A 19,459-nucleotide genomic window follows, 5' to 3' on the forward strand; every position below is an offset into this window, starting at 1 on the left:
TCATAACCCACTTGAATCAAAGTGTGAAATATGATATATCAAGAACTATGTAATGTTTTGAACAACCAACAATAAAAAATTAAAAAAAAATAATAATAATAAAGAACATGTGAGTGGAGCAGTATTTGGAGAAACAATAAAAGATACATCCTCATCTTCAGGAATTACAGGCAAATGCCAAGTTTACAATTAAAAAGAAATTTGCACTGATTTTAGATCATGGCAAAAATTCAGAATACCAGAAAGGAGGATGTTGAAAGAAAAGACAGAGAACTTTAAAGGAAGAGCTAGTTTCAGCTCACTTATCAACAGGAACAATGTATGTCAGTTGAAAATGGAATATCTCTGAAGGGCTTACAAAAATACCTTGTAAATGGAATTATTTATGTGCATTAACAAATTTTATGACATTATCTATTGTGAACAAAAGAATAAGGACATTTTCAGATAAATGAAAGCTAAATATTATGACAGACCTTCACCGAAAGAATATTAAATGAATGTACTTCAGGAAAAAAAGTAATTATAGAATGAAGACCTAAGATGTCTAGATGCAAGAAGGAAGCTTTGTAATAGAAAAATAATGTCTAATCACTGGGCTTAAAACAATCAGGCCGACTCAACATCCTGGAAAAAAATAACATCCAACTTATATGGTTAATAGAATTGAGGATTCCATGGGTATTGTATCATTAGAAAGAAGGGCAAAAATATTTATTAGATTTAAAATTTGATATAATTAGAGACTAGAAATAGTAATATATATCATCCAAAAAATAAGGACTAATGAGGGAAATAAGTAATAAAAAGAAATCAAGAAAGAATAACTAACTCTGAAAAAAAAACCTAGAACAAGCCTATTAGTAAACACGGTCTATGAAAATAGACAGATTTCTCCATTAAAAAGAGAAATAATGTGTGAATAGGTAAACGCTAAACCAGCCACATGTTCTGTATATAAGGCACAACTAGAACATGAGGACTCTGGAATGTGGAAAGTGTGATATGAGGAAAAATGTAAGTGCAATGCAAACACAAATATTTTTGCAATAACAAAATATTTGTGTTAGAATTTACATTAGTAGACAAAACAGCCTTCGAAACATAAAACATCACTTGCTTTACTAGATGTAAGACAGCTCAACATATTTTGATACAAGATCTAAAAAGACACAACAATTTGTGTGCCTACAGCAATACACCTTCAAAATATGAAGTATGTACCAGAAGGAAACAAAAATCCATCATGAGAGATTTCAATATACTATTAGTAATCAATAGATCAGAGTAAAAAAAATCAGTAGGCATACAGAATATGTGAGCAATTGGTTTTGTTTATTTGTTGATTTAGAGACACTTCTCTTTCTGTTGTCCAGTCTAGTCTCAAATCCTTGGGCTCAAGCAATCTTTTCACCTCATCCTCCTGAGTAGCTAGAACTACAGGACAATCAATATAGACTACCTGTTACTGTGCCCAGAAATACATTGTTTTAAATTCAAATGAAGCCACCCAAGATCTCACAACAAATGGTAAAGTCATGATTTAAAGGTCTCTCTGGGTCCAAGGATTCTAGTCTTTATATATTATGCCACACCACCTCTATGACCAGTATTTAGACTCACCCCACTGTTTTATGAGTACAACTAGAAGATTTCCAAAGATAGTCAAGTATGGATCTGGATACCAACCCAGTTGCCAGGAGTTCTACCTTTACCTAGCTGTTCCTCAGTTTCTCCACTTATTATTGGCTTTTCTGTTCTGCAACAATTATAACTTGTTTATTTTTTTCTGTACAGGATTTTGCAATATTTCTATTAAGTAGAAGCATTTTATCAAGACATTCTGTAGGTCTGTTCATTTATTAAATATCAGAATGTCAGGACGGATGATCAGGATTTATCAATCTGTTAATATGGCTTTATTCCAAAATACAAAACAGAACTAAATACAATATATTATTAGACTCCCTGGTATTTATTAATTTTTAAAATAATCTAATCTACACACTTATGGCTAGCCTTGGCAACACTATTAGATTTGTTCATAAAATTAAGGGTAGCCAACAGCTGTTCATGGAGGCATTTGTTTTGCTGGCCCCTATGCATCTAATATAACATGGAGGGGTTTGAGTGGTGGATCATCAAAATCACATAGACATAATCTAACCCTTGAAACCTCTAAAAGTGACCTTATTTGGGAAAATGATCTTTTGGGATATAATTTAGTTAAGGACCTTGACTCTCTGAGTGGGCCCTGAGCGGATCATCTGGGTGGGCCCTAAGTCCAATGACAAATGTCCTTAGAAATGACACACACAGAGGAGAGGGCCATGTGAAGAGAGGCAGAAGCTACACCTGTGCAGATACAAGTTAAGGAACAGCCAGATTTACCAGACAATGGACAAAGCCAAGAAGGATTGTCTCTTGTCGCCTTTGGGGGTCACATCAACACTTTGATTTTTAGACTTCTGCCTTCAGAACAGTAAGAGATTAAATTTCTGTTATTTCAAGGTTCCTGGTGTGTTGTAATTTGTTACAGCCACCACGAGAAACTAATACACGGTACTATCAGATACCACATTCATTAATCTTATTTTTTATAATTGCATTTTCCAAATCATATTCAAATCATAAATAGGTATGCAATCATAAGCATCTGTAGTAGTGATTCTTTTCAAGGTAAAACCATTGAATTTCCCTCCCTTTATCTTTGTGGATATATTTATTATCCCAACTACTGACAAGCATCAAACAGGTAGAAATGGCAGTTATTCTGATATCATACCATAAGATAAAGAAATGAAGTAGACAGTGACATCTACTATGAAAAGCTATAAATGATTATGTAAGCTAAAGAAAAGACCCATGAACACTAATGCTGATACTATCTGAAACGGGGGTGGGGGACACAAAAATGGCAGGTTTGACTTTTATTTACGCTAGTTTGTTAACACTTTATTAATACTGTCTTTGAGGTAGTGAGTTTCCCTTACATGATTAGTAGCCCATTGATTTTATTACCGATGATTTTTAAAAGTTGATTCTCCATTAATCATAGGGTGGTTTACACCAATTTGAAAGATAACCCACTTACCTATCAAGGTGGCCCATAACTGTTTTCGAGATGTCTGCACCAGCTTCTTGCAATACTCGGATAATCTGAAATGGTGCACTTGAATTCTGTCCAGGATGGATCGTAACAGGACAGCCAAGCTGAGCCTGTGCATGAGCTGTTGCCTGCAGAACCTTTCTTTCACTCTCTGTCAAAGGCCAGGAGCAACCAATTTCTCCAATAACGCCACACTTGATACTGGTTCCATCAGCTCCATGGAGAATTTCATTAATAAGGACATCAGTAAGCTAAGCAAGTGGGAGTGAACATGCTTTATTGATGGTGGAATTTATCAAAATAAATTCATCATAGGACATGAATGAATTCATTTATTCAGTCACGCATTCTTTTAAAAGCATATTCAATATTTATTCAATTAATATTGGCCAGTGAGAAAGGTATTTTGTTGGGCAAATAGCACATTCAACAAGCTATTCTAAATTTAAGATTCAATAACATCCTACTGTGATTATTTCACAAGAAATTCACAGCTCGAGGAAGAAAAAGGGAAAAAAAAGTGACTCTATGAGAGTACATTCAGTTGGAGAAAAATCTATAATTTAATCTGGAAGCAGTATCTATGAATGGCACTGAATCTATGTTGATTGAATCAAGGAATTTTTTATTTCTCTCTCTTATTCAGTACTGTCAGCACACAATATCAATATGACACATTTTGGTTCATGTGATTATTAATGTCTAAGAGTGGTTTGTCAAACATAATCCCTGTCTTCAACTTAGTCTTTAAATAATATAAGTATATTAAAAATCAAATCCTAATTAGAAAATAATACAGATGAATATTTCAAATACAAGTCATTTTAAACTTTCACTGATCCTTTGCTAAAACTTCAACTGAACATATAATGAAAGACACATATGAATATTACCTGTTTGTATAAACACATGTATACAGATTTTTGTGTATTTAGAAAGAACACATATGTGTGCAAATAAAGCTTTGCCACATATTTGAAGATATTTTTTCATGTAAGATTTTCTTCCTTCTGCCCATTCTTGCTTAAGATCATATTATGACAAGAATAGGAGAATGGATTTTCTCCCACCCCTCCTGTTTTGTAAAAAGAGAAGGAAACATATTTGCAAAAGTGCCAAGTCTCTGCCTGCCAAGTTTCACCCTACAGTGAATTTTCATTGCTGGTTATTACAAAATCCAGGGGGAAAAAATCAAGGTTGCATAACTAAAGCTTATAATGGAAAATTGAGGTTTACAAATAGATTGTGGTGCCGCTGCTGAGGACTGATATGATAAACTTAAATCTAAGCATTAATAGGCAGAGTTTTTTTTAAATGACTAAAGCATTAAGATGTCCTTCTTCTAAACTTTTTCTTTATGAAATAAAAAGTTATTAATTAGAGGCTCAATTGGCAGATGCCTTTGCTAGTTAGCAAATTTTTGCTGCATGCCCACTACTTTTGAATCAATGGCATATCCAAGGTTTGGGCTATTCTGAATTGAAACACAAACACTGTCCAAGAGCTTAGTGCTTTTTACCTGCTCCACTGACATGGCTCTGGTCTCTGCAGAGTGAGTTGCATCCACATAAAACCCAGCTCCAGCTATGATGTGGACTCCAGTCTGTTCTGCAAGCCGCTTCAACGTCTGCACGTCTCTGCTAATCCCGGTGGTTGTGTTCTCTACTAAGGCCCCTCCACCTTTAGCTTTAAAATACAACAATTCTTCCTTTATGGCTTCTGTCTCCTGATTCAGCTGAAGGTTCTCTTTATGGGAATAAGGATTATTCTGGATCCAAAATAAATTTCTCATCATGATCGGTTCCTTAGAGATAGCTTCATGGCAGGGAGAAGGTGGGCAGTAAGAGCAATCGAAGGTCATTGTCAAATGTTCATGGGTCAGGGTGCGGCCCAGTTTGCTTGGTTCCACAAGGCCCAAAACAGTTTGCACTTTCCCACTTAAGGAAGACATTTCTGATGGTACCACCAGGAGTTGCTCTGAAAGGAGTGTTTCCTGGGAGGGGGAAAAAAAACCCTACAATCAGAAAACTTAACACACATATACCCATAGGGAGTGGGGGGTTTTAAACACACGCCTGTGTGAAAAAGAGAATCAACGTTACTTATCATCCTGCCAAAGTCAGAGTCCACCCCTGGGCAGCTCTGAGTGCCATGAGTGGTAGTACGTGTCCCCTCCACTTCCATTGAAACTTTGCCTGCTTGATTTAGTCCCAACTTCAACTCCTGGAAATATTTCTTGATATTCAATACACATTATTTATTTATTTTCTTGGTACTGGGGATTGAACCCAGAGGTGCTTTACCACTGAGCCACACCCCCAGTCCTTTTAATATTTTATTTAAAGACAGGATCTCGCTGAGTTGCTTAGGGCCTCACTAAGTTGCTGAGGCTGGCTTTGAACTGTCGATCCTCCTGCTTCAGCCTCCCAAGCCACTGGGATTACAGAAGTGCGCCACCACATCTGACTCGCATTTATTTTTTAACCTAATTGAATTTCATTAGTTATAGTTATGCATTTTTTGATAATTCAACAATAATCTTTTTAAAAAATCTTCATGGCTGGACAGTGTAGGTCACGTGTCTAGCCTCCAGGAGGCCCTAGGTTCAATTCCCAGCACTGCAAACACAAAATCAAAACAAACAACAACAAAAAGCCACAACTCTTCGTCATCAATAGTTTGCATCAAAACCGCCATATGTCAGTACTGTTTCATCAGTTTTCAGCTAAAGTAAGTGTGCTGAAGCTACCAATTATTTTATCATTCATTTGCAATCTATGTGAACAAACTTCTGTTGAAGGTTCAGTAAGCACCAGAAATTGGAGCAATAAAGAAGCATAAGATGAGACCGCTAGCCTGCGTGGTTTCAGAGAGGATGTCCCCAGAACAGCTGAGGGGGGAGGGAAAGTACACCTGGGTTTAATAATGAGACCCCCTCCGCCTGAGGTGGCTTATTGTCTGGGGCACACAGAAAGAAACACTTCAAAAATACTTAAAAGCAAAAAAATCTTTGTCATAACAAAAGCGACTGTGATGCCATTGAGACTGAGACTGGGTGTCCTAAAAAAGAGCACAGACGTCTTTATCCTCTACATCCTTCCATTTTTACACAAATTAAGTATTCATCAAGTTTCTATCAGTGACAGCATGAACCCCAGTTCCAGCACTTTCCTGTTAAAAGTACATTTCCTAAGTGAAGGGACAGGGCTAGCAAAGAAAAAGGTGCTGTGGACACTGGTGACTCCAGACACCCACGTGGCCAAGAGCAAAACCACTGTGAGAAAGGATGTTCCATGCCGAGCACCAGCCAGACACGTTCAGAGGGTGGTGGAAAAAATTGACTGGGAACTGAGAGGAGAGCGTTTTTGAAAGCTCTGAAACTCTTCCTACGCAAGGAAATCTGAAATCATTATTTTTTTCCCCACAACCCTTTGAAGGCCTTGTCTGATGTTCTGGGCATCTGTTTTCTGATCAGAAAATCAGAATAACAATGTGAATTTCATAGGTTATCCTAAGAATTAAGTAGGATGAGATAATCCAGGTAGAAATTATCTACCTGTTTGGAGCACAGCCCATGCCAACAAATTCCAGCTCTGTTCCCCTGGGTCTAAGAACTAGTTTGCATTTCCTGGGTTGTTTCTTTTCACAAGAAGAGGTTGATGATTTGGGAGTGGAAAAAATTGTAATTGGTATAGAGTGCAAACGGAGGAGACAAGGTGAAAACAAAGTTCGAGGTCAGGGAAGGAGGGTTATAGGTCAATTTACTTACAATCACTGAAATTATCTTGAACATAGATGTTTGAGCTATATTGGCCCCATGGAAGTACCTGATTTAGACACTGTTTTTTTTTTTTTTTTTTGATACCAGGGATCAAACTCAAGGGTGCTTAATCACTGAGCCACACCCCTAGCCCTTTTAATTTTCTGAGATAGGGGTCTTACTAACTAAATTGCTTCGGGCCTTGCTGAGTTGCTGAGGCTGGCCTTGAACTTTCAATCCTTCTTCCTCAGACTCCCAAGCCACTGGGATCACAGGCGTGCACCACAGCACCCAATCTGATTTAGACATTCTGATAGAACACTTCAGAACTTGTGACTAATGTGTCCATCAAGTCCTGTTTGATGGCGCTCCTCTACAAACCAAGCCTCCAATAGCTAGGCCATTCCCGTGGTGGCCACTGATGACATCTAGGCAAGTACTGTTCAGTGACTCCTTGTTATAAAGAGCAATGAGCATGCCTTTTATTCCTTCAGTGGATTACATCATAGCACCACTAATGATAGATCCAATCCTCCAAAATGGATTAATTTGTTATTTCTTTCCTTCTGGCTGATGGTGTCTCAGATGTGTTCCAGAGAGCCACAGAGGGGTTGAAATTAGGATCAACTGATAAAACACCCCCATTTTTACTAGAAAAGTACCAAGCGGCATATTTAACTGATGCATATTTGAAAGAGCAATGTGGTCCATTTCAAGCTCACAAGCTGTGAGTCTTTGTGAAAAACAAAATCACTTAAGAAATGTCATCCCTTCTGGGAACCTCCTCTAATGCTCTCAGACACAGCTTGTTGGTTGGCTCCTCCTATGATCATACACAATGTAACGCACGCTCAAAGGATAAAGAAAGATTAAAGAACAAACTGGCTAACATCGCTTCAGGTCAGAGTGTGTCTGCGAATGGGATAAAGTACACACCTAGAATTCATGATTCCTGTGCACCAGGAGAGCCCTTTTCTGCTTGTATTTGGCCTGGAAGTTGCTCTCTTTTTAAACATATGGGTATGTGGCTGTTCAGGACCTTCCACCACAGAGATGAGTTCACAGAACCAGGAGGGAAGTAATGAATGATAAGAGCAGCAGTGCACAGCTGGGCAGGCAGGAGTGACCACCAACAAGAAAGGGAGACTTTGGGCTTATTCCCCAGCATCCCCGGGAAGATTTGGTATTGCACAAACTTGTACTAGTGGGGACAGGGATAGCTGGAGCTGTCAATATGTAACCAAAAGCTTGGTTGTACTTCAAGTGTGAAATATAAATCATCTGGGAGACAGAGGATAGTTGGAAATTTCTATTACTACTTGACCTAAGATAATAACCCTTCTAACCCTGATGATTCTAGAATAAAAAATTTTAAAAAACCATATTAAAACAAAAAGGACAGGAGGAGGAGAATCAGAGAGCCTAACAGTACAACTATTACAACACAATTTTAAGCCAGAAACAATTAGTAGAATTTGACTGTTTCAAAAGTATATGTGTGATCCCACTTTTATGAAATACATAGAAAAGTTAGTTGCCTAATTGCTGAAGATTCAGCAAGGAGGGGGAACTTTGGAGAAAATTTTAGTTTTAGCTTCCCTGAGATTTGGTCATTGTTATTGCAAACCTGGGCCATCAGACTTAAGATTAGTCCGTGTAGTTAGCTCGAATGTCCATTTCAGTTGCATTTTACATTGAAGAGGGGAGGACTTCCAGAACTCTGCATACTTGATATATCAGATTTCTTTTAAATGCAATACATCATGTATGTCTTCCACTCTATTTTGTAGACAATGTTCTTCTCCTGCTCCTGCCTCTGCTGCAGTGGCCCTAGACCTGGTTGAAGGTACTTGTCTTGCAGTTGTAGCTGCAGTACTTAACTGGTCAAACTGAGTTTTAGTGAATTGCTTTGCAGTTGACTCCCCCAACTTCTTCCACAACTGGAAGTCTTAATCCCTATCCCAAATCCCTTGTTTCATTTCACTCAGTTGTTTCCATGAACAAACCCTTGCTGATGAAAAATGGGCAGGCATTTCAGATTTTGACATGGGAGAAGAGATGGAGTGAAAATTCTGGCAGCTCTGTGGGGGAAGGGATGGATGAGAATCCAACGGAGCCTGCACAGAGATCCATAGGGTATTGCTATCAACCAGGAGAAGATCAGGCAGTGGCTTGGTCTGAGGTGACATCAGTGGAGATGGCAAAAAAGTAGAAGCAGGAAGAGGAAGAGCAGATAGAACTTTCTAACTGGACTTTCTTGCTGACTTACTGCTACAAAAAAAGTATATTTCAAATAAATGGTCCAAATATATCAGTACTTCTATTTTTTTTTATGTGTTACATCACGCAGTACAGCAGCACTCCATAAACACTGCACTTAAAGCTGACATTTGATTTGTGACAAAAATATTTTTAAAACTGTATAATATTTTTTAAAGCTTGTTTGAATACTTTCATCATGCAGGTTCAGATTTGTGACAGGTCTTCTCCCAAACAGCATGGGTCTGCTTGTTGAACAAGGGCGACACCAGGAGTCCCTCTGTGTATGCAGCCACCGAACTTCCACTTTCTCAGATATTTATGATGAAATGGTTCTAATGCATGCAGATTTACTGTTTTTAATATTAAACACTGTCAAAAAAATAAAAAACTATGCCAGATAAAGAGAAAGAAATCCAACCTCTGTGGTACACAGAACAATAAGGGTACCCAGCCCAGCAAGTTCTGCAAACTGTGACACAAATAAAACAAAACTTCTCAGAGATACAAATGGACAGCTTGTATCTTATATTCAGACGAAAATGGTAGGTTTCATTCCTAAGGTTTTTTCCCCCATTTGACAAAGAAAGTGAAAATCTGGAGGTATTATTATTAGACAAGCTGGAAAAGATATCAGAGTGCTTAACTAAAAGAATCCAGCTTATGACATAATTCATTGATTCCTCAGGTCAGTCAAATATGGGCCATCTGGTCAACCCTTCAAGTCAGCACACTCTGTAGATTCTGGTAACTAGTACTACTGATTTCTTCAATTTGTTGCCTTTTTGGTAAACTAAATACAAATATGGTTTTATTTTAAAAAGAAAAGGAGGTGGGCTGGGGCTATCGCCCACGGGTAGAGCGCCTGCCTTGCACATGTGAGACACTGGGTTTGATCTTCAGCACCACATAAAAATGAATAAATAAAGATATTGTGTCTATCTACAACTAAATAAGTATTTTTAAAAAAGAAAAAAGAGTAGGAAAGGAGGGAGGCAACGGGAAGAAGAAAACACCATCTCTGCTTAGGTCAAAATGTAACATATTCATTATTTATTGGAGTAACAGCCTAGAGTTGGGACAAGTGGGATAGTATTGTCAAAACACTGGCAAATAACTGACATTTTGTTTTTCCTAAGTTGAAAAGCCAAGATCTCATCTCAACCCTTCTACCTCTCAGAAGAAGTTTCCACACTCAATGTTGTGAAAATGTTTCAGGTCCATATCTTGATTTCACTACTAACATGTAGTCCTGAGAATGAGACAGTTACCTAGTTGCCAGATACAACAGGTATGTCTCTTCCTTTCACCAAGAACCCTCCACACTGAGGTGAGACCTCACTATTTTTTTTTGGAACTAGGGATGGAGCCTTGGGGTACTTAACCACTGAGCCACATCCCTAGTTCTTTTTATTTTTTCTTTTGAAAAAGAGTCTCACTAAAATGCTTAGATCCTAAGTTTCTGAGGCTGGCCTTAAACTTGCAGTCCTTCTGCCTCAGTCCCCTGAGTTGCTGGGATTACAGTTGTGCTCCATGACACCCAGCAACCCTCAATTTTCTATAAAAAGAACTTTGTCCCATGAATTCCTAGCAATTGGATGTTACCCAGAAACAGAAATATTTTGAGGAAGTCTTATAGTGGGTATGTCACTTAATTTTGTTAATAAAGAACTTTAAATTGTTGTTACTTTTAATTCCTAATGTATTAAATACATGAAATGTCCATATTTCTCACACAATTTCATTTGGAAGTCTGCTCTTAAGGGGGCCAGGTCTAGGTAGAAGAAGAGTTGGGTTCAGAGTCAAGAGTTCTTGTAGCTCTTCCACTAAATAACTGTGTGTCACTTTGGCCGTGTTTTCCCATCTGTGTAATGGAGATGCTGAATCTGTTGACTTTTCAAAGACATCTGTGCTTCTGTGGGGTCCTTTAACTTGAATTGGATTTTATTGGCCTTCTATAGATATTAACCATCACTGAAGCATTCTTTAAGAATGGTGTTTAAAATGTGCATTTTCTATACGTGTACAGACATACATATACATGTAATGGGGGGGTTGGATTTCAGTTTCAGGGGCTTTAAAATTTTAAAGGGAGCTCTAAAAAGAATGAATGGTTTGAAAGCACCAGAAATTTAGGGTCTTGGCTTCAATGTTTCCTTACTGTGTGACTGTGAAAAATTTAAAAGCTTCTGATGAGTTATTTTCCTCACTTGAAAACTAGAATAAAGCCTGCTTGACCTACCACAGAAGATATGAAAAGCAAATAAGATGATACTTAAAGGCACTATTTAAATTATAAAGCACCCTACAAATGTGTGGAATTATTATTGTACATCAAACTTTGAATTATTTTCCAAATATTTGCTTAGTATCCTTAGGCAAATGAACCTAAACTTATTCTTTTAAAAAACTAACAATAGGGGGTTGAAGTGTATGAATCAAATGGAGGCTCTAATTTGCTTAAAAATGAATGCCTTCACTTCAGGCCTGTGATTGTTAAAAGTAGATTGACTGTTGCGATTGACATCAGAACTCATTAGGCTCTTGGACATGCCCACCAAAGTGATTACAGCTGTAGGAGGTCCTCATTATCCATGGGCAACTGGAACTGGAAATGCCTTTTTAAATGAATGCACTTAATACAATGCATTAGGCAGTCTCCACGGATGGCCTTCGGTGAACATGCTTTCCTATCTTCACCCTCGTGTGTGGCTCCTTCCACTCTGAATTTGAGCTGGCCTGTGATTCGTCTTAACCAAGAGAATATGGCAGAAGTGATGCAATACCAGATTGGGACCTAAATCTTCCAAAACAGCTTTGCTTTTGTGCTTTGGGGAAACTTGAGCTGTAGTGTGAGAAGTCTGGCTACAGCCTCCTGCAGAGAAAGAGATGCTCTGAGACCACAGGGAGAAGAGGAAGGGGGGCTCCCAGCAATCCAAGGTCCCCACTGAGCCTCAGCCTTGCGACTGTTCCTGTGGGATACCAGACAAATAAGTGAGCCATCTTGGACATTCAAGTGCAGCCGATATCCTCACTAACTGCAGAGTCAGCGACACCCAAGACCAGCCCACAGAGTTGTGGGAGATAATTAAATGGCTGTTATTTGGTGCTATGGACGGAATGCTTGAGTCCCCCCCAGAATTCATATGCTGAAGTCCTAATCCCTTTCTAGCTGTAACTTGGAACCCATTGACCAATCTTTCCCTGTCCCTCTTACTCTCAGCCTTCGGTAACCATTATTCTACTCCTTTTTTTTTCTTTCCTAATTTGCTATATATGACAACAGAATGCATTACAGTTCATATTACACATATAGAGCACAATTTTTCATATCTCTGGTTGTATACAAAACATATTCACACCATTCGTGTCTTCATACCTGTAATTAGGGTAATGATGTCCATCTCATCCCACCAGCTTTCCTACCCTCATGCTCCCTCCCACCGCTTTGCCCTATCTAGAGTTCATCTAATCCTCCCATACTCTCCCTTCTGACCCCACTATGATCAGCCTCCTTACATCAGAGAAAACATTCAGCATTTGGTTTTTGGGGATTGGCTAACTTCACTTAGCATTATCTTCTCCAACTCCATCCATTTATCTGCAAATGCCATGATTTTATTCGCTTTTATTGCTGAATTTATTCCATTGTGTATATATGCCACATTTTTTTTTATCCATTCATCTACTGAAGGGCATCTAGGTTGGTTCCACAGTTTCGCTACTGTGAATTGTGCTGCTATAAACATTGATGTGATTGGTGTCCCTGTAGTAATTCTGTTCTTAAGTCCTTCGGGTATATCTGAGGAGTGGGATAGCTGGGTCAAAAGGGGGTTTCATTCCCATTTTTCCAAGGAATCTCCATACTGCTTTCCATATTGGCTGCACCAGTTTGCAGTCCCACCAGCAGTGTATGAGTGTGCCTTTTTTCCCCACATCCTCACCAATGTTTATTGTTGTTTGTAATATTCTACTCACTTCTATGAGATCAACTATTTTAGATTCCACATATGAGTGAGGTCATGTGGTATCTGTCTTTCTATTTCTGGCTTATTTCAATTCACATAGCTCTAGCTCTCTAGCTCTATCTATGTTGTCATAAATGATAGGCTTTCTTCCTTTTTAAGGACTGAATAGTATTCCATTTGTATATATATAATACATTTTCTTATTCATTTATCAGCTTCCATTTCTTGGCTATTGTGAATACTGCTGCAATGAATATGAGAGTTTAGATATCTCTTGGATATACAGACTTTATTTCTTTTGATAAGTACCCAGTAGTTGGGGTTGATGAATTATATGGTAGTTCTATTTTTAATTTTTAAATGCCCCTTCTACTGTTTTTCATAGTAACTGAATTCACTTACATTCCCCTCAGCAGTGTGCAAGGATTCCCTTTTCTGTAAATCCTCACCAGCACTTATCTTTTGCCTTTATGATCATAATCACTGTAACTAGAGTGAGGTGATATCTCGTTGTAGTTTTGATTTGCATTCCCCTGATGTTTAATGATGCTGAACATTTTAAAATTTCCTATTGGCTATTTGTATGTGTTCCTTTGAGAAATGTCTATTTAGGGTGATTGCCCATTTTTAATCGGATTATTTGTTGTTGTTTGTTGTGGTTGAGTTGTCTGAGTTCTTTATATATTCTGGATATTAACCTTTTGTCAAATGTAGAGCCTATAAATATTTTCCTCTCATTCTGTAAGTTGTCTTTTCACTCTCTTGTTTCCTCTACTGGGCAGAAGAATTTCAGCTTGATATCATCTCACTTGACAGTTTTTGTTTTCATTTCCTGTGCTTCAGTGGTCATATATATATAAGATCCCTGCCCATCCCAATATCCTAAAACTTTTCCACTATGTTTTCCTCTAGTTAGTTTCATTTCAAGTCTTAAATTTTAACTTGATTTTTGTGTGTGGTGAGAGATAGGAGTGAACTTTTATTTTCTGCCTGTGGACATCCAATTTTCCTAGCCTCATTTCTTGAAAAGATGGTCCTTTCCCAATGTGTGTTCTTAGCTCCTTTGTTGAAGGTCGGTGGCTATAGATGAGCAGGTTGTCTTCTTAGCTTCCTATTCTGTCCCACTGGTCTACGTGTCTGTTTGTATGCCAATATCATGCTGTTTTGTTTACTATAGCTTTTTAGTATATTTTGAAGTCAATTCATGTAATACCAAGGCATTTATTTGGAATTATTACTGCCAGATAAGTTCCAAGACATGGTGGGGGAAAAGGGTCACAGTTTTTGTGAACTTTAATGTACATAACATTACAACATTTAAGAAACTTAACTTATGCAAGCAACACAATACAGGGAATACCAAATAACCAATTGGAATTTTTCATGAATAGAAATCTAGTTTTCACATTCCAGGAAAAAAACCCTTATCATTTTACATGGTACCTTAGTCCTGAAAAATTACAAAAGTTGCCACATTGTGGGATCCAATAGAAAGCATAATTTGGGACTCAGCTATAAGACATCTGGCTACTTTATTGACTAGATAAGATTGTAGTGAACACAATGATACAAGAGTTCTCCTAAATAGAATGCTGGCAAAATTGAGTTCCCTCAACTGTAATCAAAAGTAGTTTAGCAATATTACTTAGTCTTAAAAATGTTACTTGCCACTAGGAATCTGTCTTTAGGAAAGATTTAGACAGGTGTAAAAATATTTATGCACAAAGATTTCATCATGATATTATTTAGAATAGCAACAAAAATGTATAAGAGAATGTTTATATATACAATGTATAACCATTCACATTGTATTTTCAAAGAATAATGACATAGGAAGATGCTCTAATTATAATATGTAAAAAAGCAAAGCACAAAACTAAGTATGGTAAGTATATGCGTGTAGAGATTACCAACTACACATACAAAAATGTTATGTTTTCCTTTGGGTGGTAGGAGGAGCAGAAATAGATCATTTTGTTTCTTCTTTATAATTTAGTAATTTCTAGATTTTTATGCTTATCTATGATGTCACTAGTCAGTGAAAGGGAATGAAATGGAAAAGGATCAATGTTACCACTGTGCACCCATCAGATGCCTACAGGAATGTCACATGTAAAATCATCAATTATAGATTTTGAATTTCCCAACTAAAGCACACAAGTAGGCAAAGATTTATGCACTCAAGAGTTATTTCGGATTCTTCTTTATTGTCACAGATTTGCTGATTTCTGGTCTTTCCTGGCATTTGATATTGTTTCTTATGCAGATATTTCAGATCAAATTGCATGCCATTTCAGTGGTTAAGGTCATTCTGATTAAATTCAAACTACTTGACCAAGTCATTAATGTAATGAAATGAAATGTAGTTTAGCAATATTAAATATTAAATATTAAGTTGGATTTGACCTTGAAGTTGACTTGCCCTGAAGTCAAGGCCTCCAGGTGGAAGTCCTGGAGCCTAAACACAATTCTGGAGAAGGCTCAGTGTCGTGAGTAATTCTTATCACATGTGAGCCAGACAAGAGCCAGGATCTCCTGAGTACATTCTATGTGGGGTTGGGAGTAGAGATGGGGGAGGTTGTTGTTTTTTATAAGATGTTTTATAAGAAAGGGTCAGAAGGGCTGGGATTGTGGCTCGGTGGTGGAGCACTCACCTACCATGCATGAGGCACTGTGTTCGATCCTTAGCACCACATAAAAATAAAATTCAGATATAATGTCCACCTAAAACTAAAAAATAAATATTTGAAAAAAAGAAAGGATCAGAAAATATGAATATCATTCATTTGTAAGTGGAAAAAGAAGAATCAAGAAAAAGACATTTTAAATTAGGATAAACCATGTAATGATAGAACCATAAAAAGAATCCTTTTCTAAGGATGGTGAAGAGCCTTGGCAGATGAGCAGAAAAACAAGAAGAAAGATGAAATAAGAAACAATTTCCATAAACTTGGTAAATATTTGCTGAGCATCTGTTAAGTGTAAGATGATAGGTTGGGTAGGTAGCGTCTACGGGAGATAAAAAGAGTAATAAGAGGGTTCTAGACCCTCACTTTGAGGCTGGGGACAACATGGTGCTTTTTATTCATTTACAGAGCTCCTACAAAGTGACAGGTGCCACTTAAAGTACTTTGAATCTCTCCTCCCTTCCTCCCTCCCCCCCTGTACCTTTATTTATTTATTTTTATGTGGTGCTGAGGATCCAACCCAGCGCCTTGCACACGCTAGGTGCGCACCCTACTGCTGAGCCACAACCCTAGCACTTGGCATCTGTTATCTTGAATTCTCACAAACGCTGCCAGGTTGATGTGGACAAGGATACTGAAGCCAAGAAAATCTTAAAAACTTGTCCCAGGGCTGGAAAGTCGCAATCTAAAATCAGGTGTGTTTAAAGGATGCTAGTTATTGATTATGGATGGCACTCCGGGGATAATTCTGTTAAAATTAACCAGACCAGTTAACCTTCCAATGACAACAATATCAACCTTTTGAATAATTACTATGTGCCCAACATGGCATTTGGTAATTACACAGGTCATGATATTTAGTCCTGAGGGTTTGGCTGTCTATATTCTCCATGTTCTCTCTGACACTGCATCTACCAACACACATGTAAACAAACAAACAACTCTGATTTCATCCAAGATTCCTGCCTCACCAATATCCATTTGGTTTCCAAATCTGTAAGTCTGACTCCCTATTATTGACCTTTAATTCATCTTTTCCTCTTTATCCTCACAGGCACTGCCCCAATGGGAAGCTCCATCTTGTCAGGATGCATTAGGGTAAGAGTGCGTAGTGGTCTTCCAGCCTTCCCAGTCCATCACACCAAGCCTACACAGTGCTCTCTGAAATGTACACACATGTGTGTCTCTCCCCAGTCCTCTTCCTACTTTAGAAACAAATCTAAAGGTAGAGTCTGATAATACCCCCGATTCCACTCAGCGCTTCAGACAGGACTCAGAATTACCTGCGCTCTTCCCGACTACCCAAGCTTTCACCTGCCTTGAGCTCTTTGAATGGGTTTCTGCTTCCCTGGTCTCAGCTCGAAAACCCGTCCCAGCCCTACTCTGCCTCCCTAACACAGTTCCTATCATGACAGATTTCCACCTGGTCTTCAGGATGTGACTTTGACTGATTTCTAATTAGAAGCTTTTCCTGATGTTCTTCATCCCTGCCCAAGCAATCTGAGTAAGGTGCTGACTTTAGGCACTCTCATAGCACCTGAAGCTTAACCTTGAAAATGGACTTCTTCCGTTTTGTCTCTTTGGGACTTGGAAATCTTAAGGGCAACTCCGTGTCTTATCTGTCATCAGTCCTCAGCTCTCCACAATGCCTGGCACATAGTATGGTTTAACTAATATTTATAGGCCTGCTTATTTTAACCCAGCCTATTCCACACATGACTTTCACAAAGGAAACATATAATGAAGAAATCACTTTTTTTTTTAAAGCAGGAGCAAGAAAATTACAAATAGAAGTAGAATTGGGACCAAGAAAGAACAATGTAAATGTGTAGTCCATAGCAGTTAGCAATTCTTAGAAAAGAGCTGCACATTTTCCTTGGAAGAGTTATTTAATATATTTCTGACAATAGATAATTCTGAGATCATAACAGATTCTTTTATGGAATATCACATTACCACCCTAAATCATAACACTTAAAAATGATTAAAAAGCATGGAAAATGTTTTCCCCTGGGATCTGGGGCTGTGGAATTTGAAGCCATGTGTGTTCAACTTTTCTATGTCTGCACTCTCCCAGGTCTCAGAAGATAATGAACACGCCTTTAGCTGATTCTTCTGTGCCCACTACGCAGGAATATAAACCCTTTCTTTCTTTTTTTTTTTAACTTCCTTTACTGAAAACAAGACATTTGAGCACATAAAAATAACAGCCAGTGACTTCATCTTCAAGGACAGTTCCTTTCTGAATTAGTAGAAGTCAACTGTAAATCAGAAAACTATAAATACCTAGTAAAATTACAGCAGGTGATTCATGGTCACGGGCATTCCCCCACAAGGAGTAAAACTGGATAATGACTCTTATCCTAATGTTTTAAATGTACAGACCATCCACACTAATTTCTTTTTAAGGCAATTTAATTTTAAAATAAGTCTCCTTTGAATGGCAGAAAGCCTTTGTGATTCAGTTACACAACTAACTATATAGCTAAAAGGCATTTCCCACAAAATCTTCTCAGATCCTTTATCTTAAAGGCCACACAGTAGACTCTTTTTGGAAAAAAAAAATGTCGTGATTTTTGTTGCTCTGCTTAGCTAATTCAGACTTCAAATGAACCATACCAGATATGTTTTTACACAGTCAGACCCAACCTGCTTGGTGTAAAAAATGGTAGTAAGGCAGGAAAAGGTCTGAGTCACTGCAAGGAGCATTGGAGACACTTCCGGTGATGCCAGCCCTCGTTGACTTTCTTTGGCGAGCTGTGTGCTGCCTACCTGGACACCTGTGTGAGAACCACCACGCCATGCTTGGTGAGAGGAGGGTCATACTTGTTAACTATGTTTCCTTTGATAACTCCTTCAACTCTTTCCCGTACACAGAGCTGTAGGTACCAATGGTGAGCTATGATCTACTTCAGGAAGAAGTAGATGCTCAGTAAATATCTATCCCACCAATGTTTTGTTCTATCTTACCCACTTTTCACTTCTACATGATAGAATGTCACCTTACAATCTGATATTTTCATTATTCTTGTGTCTTCTTTATAGTCTTATGACCAGGTATTGCTATTCTTATGAAATATTAGCAAAAGCTGCTATGATTTACAGATCAGAGGGGAAAGTTTGGGCTATAACTTCTCCATATATGGGATGGAAACACAGGGAAGGCAGCTGTCAAGGCACCAGCGTATTTCACCTGGTAACATTTCAATTCAGTTGTAGCAAATGCTGGATGAGGGTCTACTATGTCTGAAGGAGGAGATTAAGGAATACAAAGACAATAAGGAAACAGTCTTACTCCTGGCAAATTAAAGAGCCCTCAACACAGTGCCTGCTACACAGTGAACACTCAGTGAGAGATTGATACATTAAATATTCTAATGAGATGCCTAGTGATGTAAAGCAGCCTGCCGCCAATGTTAGGAAGTAAGGCCCAGAGCAAGTGCCCTGTGGGATGGGTCTGGACAATACCAGAGGAACTGAGAAGGCTTCTTGGAGGAGGTGGCATGGTCGCAGCATGAGCAATTAAGGGCATGTCTTAGGACTAAAAAGAAGCCTGTAGGGGCTCATACACAGGGTCCACAGTGAAAAACACTGACACATGGGGTATGGCCCAGAGGATGAGACCTGATTCAGGGATGATCATTAAAGTGGAGTGTAGGCTGAGTGCTGCAGAGAC

At 38.3% G+C, this 19,459-nt stretch overlaps 1 protein-coding gene across 3 annotated transcripts in view; it reads right to left on the reverse strand.

The window, feature by feature from the left end:
• Pter (phosphotriesterase related) overlaps window positions 1-19,459 on the reverse strand; it is a 72,856-nt gene that overhangs the window by 30,456 nt on the left and 22,941 nt on the right. For all 3 annotated transcript variants that reach the window (XM_048809056.1, XM_015483411.2, XM_048809055.1), the window contains exons 2-3: window positions 4,629-5,102; window positions 3,095-3,360 (exon numbers count right to left, since the gene is read on the reverse strand). In XM_048809056.1, the coding sequence (XP_048665013.1) occupies window positions 3,095-3,360; window positions 4,629-5,060 (698 nt within the window). In that variant the 5' untranslated portion in view covers window positions 5,061-5,102. The remainder of the gene's footprint in view (window positions 1-3,094; window positions 3,361-4,628; window positions 5,103-19,459) is intronic.

Source organism: Marmota marmota, unplaced genomic scaffold, assembly GCF_001458135.2.
Source record: "Marmota marmota marmota unplaced genomic scaffold, marMar, whole genome shotgun sequence".
NCBI lineage: Eukaryota > Metazoa > Chordata > Mammalia > Rodentia > Sciuridae > Marmota > Marmota marmota.